Source organism: Chaetodon auriga, chromosome 15 (assembly GCF_051107435.1).
Source record: "Chaetodon auriga isolate fChaAug3 chromosome 15, fChaAug3.hap1, whole genome shotgun sequence".
Lineage (NCBI taxonomy): Eukaryota > Metazoa > Chordata > Actinopteri > Chaetodontiformes > Chaetodontidae > Chaetodon > Chaetodon auriga.
The window spans coordinates 10,098,581-10,107,173 of record NC_135088.1 but is presented as its reverse complement, the minus strand read 5'-3'; the positions used below and the strand labels follow the sequence as shown (position 1 = coordinate 10,107,173).

The following is an 8,593-nucleotide window of genomic DNA, read 5'->3' as shown; positions in this document are numbered from 1 at the left end:
AAAGTTTGAGCAGCTTTGTCTATTTCAGTTGAGAGATTTCTGTGTTTATCTGTGCTCTTCTCAGCGGTTTGCAGTGGGCAGGACTTAGAAAAAGGCGATGCCACTTAGTTCAATAAGAACTGCGCAACATTTGTTGTTGCTGTTGCTCAAATCTGGTCGAACTACACCTGCAGTCCAGATGAAACACATTAAACTCTTCAGAAATCGTGCATTTTAACGTTGATTGTTGCTTATTTCGTAATTTTAGCTTATGTTATAGAGAAAGAGTTGAAGACAAGTCTTTGGGGGCTTTAAAAAACCTGCTCAGTGTCATTCTCTTTCTCCAGCTCTCTCTCAGTCCACCGTTACTCAAGGTCTGGCAGTTGTGACGTTGGCCCACTCGGGGAAGGTGCCCATGTCAAACATAGCATATCCCCAGGTGTTGATGCCTAAATTCACAGTCAAAATCCCAATGATGTTGAGGATGAAGCCAGCTCTCACCTGGAGAAACAGACAGATCAGATTCAGATCAGGACACAGGAGGTTGAGTTCAATTCAACATATGCAATACAACAGTAACAATATACTGCTGCCAATACTCAGTCCCATAAGGAAATGCCTTAAAGTGCAGCTGCTCATAACTCATGAGTGTTGAGGTTTATGATGACAGATTCTTCTTAGTGCATATTGTCTCAGTGCCTTTTTTGGTTATTATTTAGGGGATACTAAGGCTTAAAGAGAGATACCTCTACATGCAATCTGGCTCATTCCACCACAACCCACCAACAAATCTCATTACCCCAAATTTCTTCTTCTTCTAAATTAGTTTCAAGAATCGTGGTCTTAATTACCTTGATACCTGCAACATAGATGGTGTATACTGGACTGCATATGTGTATGAATCTCACCATGTCGACGACTTTGAGATTTCCAAATGAGAAGGCGATGGCATTGGGCGGTGTGGCCACAGGCAGCATGAAAGCCAGAGAGGCCGCGATGGTGCAGGGCAGCATCACATACAGTGGGTGTATCTTAATAGCTGTGGCCTAAGAAACAATGGCAACACGACAGTTAAATATACGGAGAACATGTGCGTTAGCTGTGTGCTAACACCTGTGTGTGCATGTGGACTCTGAGTTCTGCTTACCATTGAGCCCAGTATGGGCAGGAACAGGGTGGTGGTGGCTGTGTTGCTGGAGCACTCGGTGAATGTCGCCACCAGCAGGCTGAGAATCAACGAGATGGCATAAGGGGGAATGCTCTCCAGAGGTGCGAGTCTATCTCCCAGCCACTTGGACAGACCTGACTCCTGTAAACAAATATGTCAAGAAGAAATGTTGATCTTTTTGAGAAAGGAATCTTAATACTGTCATTAGCGATGCTGGCAGCTCTTGGGATGGTGATCTCTGTCGGTCCACCACTTTGGTCCAGACTGAAATATCTCAACAACCATTGGATGGATTACCATAAAATTTGGTACAGATATTCATGTTCACCATGAGATTAGTTCTAGAAATTGATGATCCTCTGAATCCTCATCTAGCACCAGCAGTGGGTCGCTTATATCTCAAATGAAATATCTAAACATCCACTTGGTTGTACAGACATTCACTTTGGAGATCCACTGACTTCTCCTCCCCAACATTTTCTTCTACCTCATCAGGTTGATATTAAAGCTTTTACGCATCCAGCAGTTAGACAGCCACATTATCATTCATTTGGAGTCACGTTTGTGTTCACTTGATCAATCTAAGTTGAGTATTCCCTCTCTTTTAGCTCTGTTTCTGATCTCCACCAGCTCCTGGCTGTTCAGCTGTTAAATGTTCTGCTATGTTCACCAGCTTATCTCTATCTGTGTCTGTCTGCTCTTTGGTGCTGAGCAGGTGGTGTACAGCAGGTTTTTAGAGCTAAAAACAGCTGCCTGCTGAGGCCAAAAACGACGCTATGAGAGCTGTGAGAGCGAACCAAAACAATGAAGTTGTGGGCCAACATCTAAACAATGAACTGAAACTCACTATAAAGTTGCATTTCGCTCAAAGCACATGCTGCTAGCACGGCGAGACTCCTGTTTCTCCGAAAGTGAGATGGCAGAAAAACTGAGTGAACCAGGAAAAGGTTTGTTTTAGTGGGACTCCATTCCAAGTAATTTTCTACATTTTCATAAATTTGGTAACATCTTTGATGTTTGATGTTAGTACTGTGACATTTTATTTTCAACTGTCTGTTGATGATGTTTGTTTTGGGCTTTGAACTGCGTCATCTTTTACTATGAGGCTTCAATTTTTCAATTATAGACTAATCTATCAAGGATTTTGTTCATTTATCAAGTAACCATTTGCTCTAAAAACTCTAAAAGATCACTTGCCCTGAAAGAATAGTAACAAGTATCTATTGCAGGAACTCCTCACATTTGAAAAGCTATAATCAAAAACATTTCTAATTAAAAGAAAAAATGCTGATTGATTATCAAAAACTAGCATCCAACTATCTGATTAGTCCACATTAGTCCACTTCAAAGGGAACATGAAGTCTTAAAAGGAGAAAACCCAGCTTTCATGAGCGTTTACCTCACTGGCCTCAGCCAGAGCGAAGCCTCCTCCCAGCAGCAGGATGATGTTCCAGGGCATTCGCTCGTGAACCACCTGCCAGTTCAGCAGAGTTCTGGGAGCCTTCACCAGCTTACCTGTGAGACCCAGAAGAAGTGTGAGCATGAAACAGTAATTAGTTTTACATCCACTGGGTAATCATGACCCAGGGCTCTGATGAGCTGAAATTTAGGTCACATGAGCATCGTTAAGGCACTGTATTATTAGAGACTGTCGACATTTCACCTGCTTCGTTGTAACCGTAGCTTCCACACTTGGGCAGACGGGAGGGGATGACGAAGAAGAGCATCGACATGAAGATAGCGATCGTTCCATCTGACACGAACCTGAGGGCCACAAGGTGACATTCGACATGTTGTTTAAATATGTTGCCGCCATGTTTCCTGTCATGTCAAAGTGGTGTTACAGTGTAAACGTTAACTATGGAACTAGGATAAAATCTGCATATATTGATGTAACACAGCTACAAAAGATTTAACTGGAAGAGGAGGGTTTAAGAGCAGCAGCAAATTTAAAGGATAAAGCTGGTGATTTTTTCTGCATAGTTTCGTCTCTAAAAAAAAGAGCTAATTCTTAAAACAGCTATACAGTTTTGGTTGGTTGTTGGTTTCAGGTCTTTTTCATGGGATTTGCTGAAAAATATACATAAAATACCACCACATGTATTGTTTAAAGTCATGCCAAAAAAAAACAAAAAAAAAGGAAAGCTAAAGACTCACACACTGCCGTCATAAGTGAAGAGCACTTCTGCCCAGCCGGGTATGAAGCCCGGGGACCTGGTGAACCACAAGATCACCAACAGGATGAAGATGATGAGCACCGCCACCTCAGCGAACTTCATGCCTCCCAGCTTTCTGTACTCCTCCCTCATGACTGCGTACGCCTCCTTATCTCTGGTGCTTTTCCCACCACAGCCAAATGTCTGCTTGAAGCTGAGGAGAAAGGTACACGGATGCTGCAGATTGTTCAACAAATCAGGGAAATGTATGTAAAAGTATTTTTCTGCTATGGAAAGAAGAAACCCAAAACTCTTAGAAACATCTGCATGGCTACCACATGCTGTAAGTAGGACAGTTTTGTTTTTTAAATTCTGCGTTAAATTATTATTTAAACATGATGTTGAGTACGAGAGAAAACTTTTTTGTCTCCATTGCTCACAGAAGCGTTTGCGGCTGACTGTACGAGGCTGAAGTTGCCTTACTTGAAGCCCAGGAATATAGCCTGAAGCCAGAACCAAGTCAATATCAGCATGAGCACCATGTTGGGAAAGGCGAAGCCGAACCAGGTGGCAAAGTTGATCACACCACCGTTCCCAGGGTAGAGCCTTCAGAAAGATAAGAAAGATGAGATAAGGAAAAGGGGCACAAACAGGAGAATCAGCTGATGTATCTGCAATGATACTCTGAATGTCTTTATTAATGCCTTACAGGTCAACCTGGCCCTGAAGGATGATGTTGGGGGTCGTGCCGGTGAGTGTGGCCGTGCCTCCGATGCTGGCAGAGTAACACACGCTCAGACTCATCCCTTTGGTCAGAAGGTTGTACTTCGCGTCAATCGCGTTTCTCTTGGACTCCTGCAGTGAGTCAAGCCTCTCCTTGTGTTCAGCTGGAGCCCAAAAGTTAAAGTTAATGGGAAGGTTGCTACCAAGAAGACCATAAACATTTCAGTGTAGCAGACATTTTTACTCACACTCTGTGTCCTCCACCTCAGGCTGTTTGTCGTCAGTTATGTCCTGTTTTCCTGGGCTATCCTCGAGCTCAAATGTGTGGTTTTCCGCAGCTGCGGCCTCAAGATCTCGCTCATCTGCTCGGGCCTCTGTGGCTTTCAGCTGCTGCAGCACGGCGTTGGCGATGGGCAGCATCATGGCGGTGGTGGCCGTGTTGCTGATCCACATGGACAGGAAGGCCGAGACGATCATGAACCCCATCAGTAGCCTGTGTGAACGGGTAGCAGAGTGAGTATGAGGCCGGTGAGTAGGTATAATAGGTTTTTTTAGTGTCTATAGTCATAACATTTGTTGTACCATGTGGGTGTGGATTATCACGAGAAGACAAGATTCGTGTTATTAACTAATATCATTTTAAATACTTTGCAATCATTTTTGTCTGTGTTTTAAGACCAAAGAATAAAACAAAATTATTGTAACATCGCGATAAAATGGTATTTCAGGAGCATGTCACACGTCATGTTTTTTAAATGCATCAGTCCTGAAACAGTGTTGTTCTGTGGACTGCGTTCTGACAGACGCGCACTTTGTGATTGCACATTGAGAAGCCAGTCAGCCGTGAATAAGAGACTCTTTATTACAAGTGTTGTATCTATCTTATTCTGTAGTGTTTCAATTTGCTGAAACTTTTTTCCAAAGAAGCTGCCAAAAGGTAAACTGAACTGAATGAATAATTGAATAATTTCATTTGCAAATTATTTTCAAGGCTGTTTAACTTTGCTTTTATTTGTTTAGTTCAAGTCTTAAAGACCCGGTTAGGATGGCACTGAAAGCCCAATGAACTGCAACGTAATAAATACAGACAAAAAGACCAAAAACAAGCAAAAGAAGAAAAAAAAAGTCAAATTTAATGCACCCAATATAAAATTAAATGCCTTGTAAATGTATGTGTTTTGTCAGCTGATGCTTCAGGTTGATGTAGAAGAAACTGACCAACAGTGTAAATGCATAAACACTATCATCTTAATGAGACAGTAATAGTTTTATATCATGATAAATGAGGTTTCCGTTTGGAAGCCTTATGTGGAAAATTATCTGGTGAGCATGTTAATAGTATAAATGTCCCTGGAGGCACAGTTGACCCTCTCATCACTGCTTTGTTTTTGCTGTCTGCTTCAGCGTACACAGGTGAGCTGTATCACAAGGCTTTCTTACAGGGATGGACGAACACCAATCAGCAGCAGAACTCCAAGAGCGATGCGCTTGTGCAGGTTCCAGTGCTCCACTGCGATGGCCACCAACAGGCCACCGATGAACAGCATGTTAGAGTCCTTCAGATACTGAATACTGACCTGAGACACATCACACACACACGAGAAGAATCAGAAATACAAACACAGCAACTTTTTTAACAGCTGCACTAACACGTGAACCTGCGGTCCCATGCAAAGGTAATGTATGATCCTATTTATGAGTAATAAAGGTAAAACACGGGGATCAGCAGGTTGGTCTGTGACCTAAAACGAACTGACTGAACAGTAAAGGCAACACTTTCCGTCTGCACTGTTTCATCAGTCAAGACAAAGCCTCTCTTGTGCTCTCAGGTTCTAGTCTCCTGGTGTCCTTTGGCTAATCCTGACCTCTGACCTCCTCGTCTTGGTGTCCCATTATAAAAGTATCCTCTCATTTTCCCTCCAAATGGAGCATTAGAACAAATGCTATGACAAGCATATTTTTCCACCAAAAATATCTAAGAAGCTAATCGTCATAAGCTGCAGTATTTCCCTGCAGGTATCAATAGATACAGGTACATTTTAGTTGGCTCAAACATGTAAATAAGGACTGTACCGCTTCAGCCTTCATGATGCCCATCATGGGGAAGAGGATGATCGGCATGAGGGCAGTCACAGCCAGAGGCATACACTCGGTGCACCAGAAGAGAGCCATGAGGATGATAGCATAACCACATTTCATTTCCTGTAAACACACACACACACACACACACACACACACACACACACACGGTAAAGTACATATTTCATCTTTCACGGCCTTTGACTTATCTCCAGTCACTCTTGAAAGGGAAAAACACTTAACACATGCAGAGAGCAGTAAGCTCTGCTCATAAAACAGTTTGATATGCTCTTGTCTCACAAGATAACTCTTTATGGGTCGTCAGTAAAATCCATGTTCCCTGACTGTTTAAACTACCGACACAAAACTTTCCACTGTCACACAGGCAAGACCTCCTCAACTCAGCCGGTCCTGCACATTGAGTAACATGTTGGGAAACATGATTATTTACTTCCTTGCTGAGATCAATGCAACATTTAAGATTGTACGCTAGACATGAAGAGCGAAGACCGGAAACAGCTAGCGTGGCTCAGCCGTAACTAAATCTGTCTACCAGCACCTCCAAAGCTTACTAATTAACGTGTTGTATCTCATTTGTTTAATCCCTAAGTACAACAACCAAGTGTTCATTGTGATTTTATTAAGAGTTGCAACCAACGTTTATCTACCGCTCTCAGCCAAAAAAAGATTAAGCAAGTAAGATATAACGTGTTCTTTAGTGAACTTCAGAGGTGCTGATAGGTGGAATTATTACCTTCAGACAGTCGGGCTCGCTCTCTCCTCCTGTTTCAAGTCTTTATGCTAAGCTATGCTAAATGCTGCTGGCTGTAAGTTCGTATTTGCAGTACAAACATGAAAGTGGTATCAATTTTCACATTTAACCAAAAGTAAATGAGTGTATTTTACCAAAATGTTGAACAATTCATTTAATCATATAATGGTAACCTAAGTCACAGGGTTTGGAAGGTAACTGATATGACTGAAGTGATCATGTTGGAGTTTGGCCCTGGAGACATACTTTATATTTGTTTTGGATCAAGTGGTTTTCGATGGATGTCTGCGGAGTGAGAAGTACAGCAGACACACAAGCTGCAGAATAAATGAAGGGGGAGCAAAGAAAATTCTTTTGCCTGCTTAGGCCTGTAGTTTATGTCTCAAACCATCCTGCGTTCACTCCTCGAACACATGCTCACTCTAATGTCTGTGCTGTTATTGTCTCGGGCTGTCACTGAGATATCAGCGGTCTTACCAGGTGGTCGACACACCCTCATTGTGAGCCTATCAGCTCCTGCCTTTGGTCTTTCATCTTGCTCTTACGCATACCCCTCCACCTCCCCATCACCACCCCTTCTTCACAGATCATCAGCTTCATCGGCCCCATCAGCCAGCAGAGTCGTCAGCCTCCACCACCACCAGTGTCTGGACTCCATGGGGCCATTTATCTTGCTGTTTATCTTGCTTGCCCCTCAATTACAAAATCTCCCAGCAGAGTCTAAGGGCCATAGACTTTCTGATAAGACTTAATTATCACATATCAGCTGTCGTAATAAATGATTATCTTTACTTCATCTACTGATATACTGTAGATGTAACTTCTCAATATTCCCTTTGACAGTTTGAAGGTTTTTTGTTGTCTTTTACAGAAACTTGAATGTTGTCACATAAAATCCCCTTTCACTCAAATATAATTCTCCATTTCTGAAAGTGGGCATCAATGTGAAAAACTTTCATTTTGTCTTATTCAGGGTCAGTTTTATAGTTTATGATGCAATGCATGACGGCATTGTTTTTTGTTTTTTTTTAAATTATTATTTGTCTTATTTTTGACCCGCGCAACATCAAGTACTTGTCTCCAGTGTGGTGTTTGCTTGACTGTGCCAACTGAGCTACTGACACATGCACAGCAACATTCACTGAAATTTGTAGAGACAGATTACGAGCTGCAACCATGAGACCACCTGAAACTGTCAATCGTTAGATGGTTTATTCATGTGTTGGCAATAATTGAAGAGGCTGTCCTCAAAGGATATTAAAACCTCAGGACAAATATTTGACGTGGATGTGAAACCACACTTGCACATCTCTTGCAATCCTCGCCAGGTGTTAATAAACAGAATGGTAGCCAAGCATAGTGAATGTTTCCACAGGGTAGCTCTATGACATGTACTGTGCATTGAAGAAGGATAGAAGTGGAATAAGGGGCAAGGATAGGAAAGAAATATATTTAGGTACAATCAAATCCACCAGAACTGTTACTTGTTTTAGACTCTGGAAAAACCGTGAAATGTTCTTCACATTAAACACATTAAAAGCACCCAGTTAATGAAAACATTACCTCCACACACACACACACTCACCGATGTTGGGTAGACAAATACCAGGGGAAGGAACACAAGAGGAGTCACCAAGATGATGATGTAGTTTCTGTGGTACCACAGCCATTTCAACCAGCTATCCATCTCCTGGCAAAACTGACAAGCAACCCAGA

At 42.2% G+C, this 8,593-nt stretch overlaps 1 protein-coding gene across 1 annotated transcript; it reads right to left on the bottom strand.

Annotated features, from left to right (window-relative positions):
• Positions 1–348: 348 nt before the first annotated feature.
• Positions 349–8,564, bottom strand: slc13a2 (solute carrier family 13 member 2). Its single transcript, XM_076751027.1, has 12 exons — positions 8,463–8,564; positions 6,100–6,228; positions 5,467–5,603; positions 4,275–4,519; positions 4,013–4,190; positions 3,787–3,909; positions 3,305–3,517; positions 2,811–2,911; positions 2,547–2,662; positions 1,127–1,288; positions 888–1,025; positions 349–480 (listed from the first exon to the last, which is right to left on the bottom strand). Exons 1-12 carry the CDS (start codon positions 8,562–8,564, stop codon positions 349–351), a joined length of 1,776 nt encoding a protein of 591 aa, XP_076607142.1.
• Between the last annotated feature and the right edge of the window lie 29 nt (positions 8,565–8,593).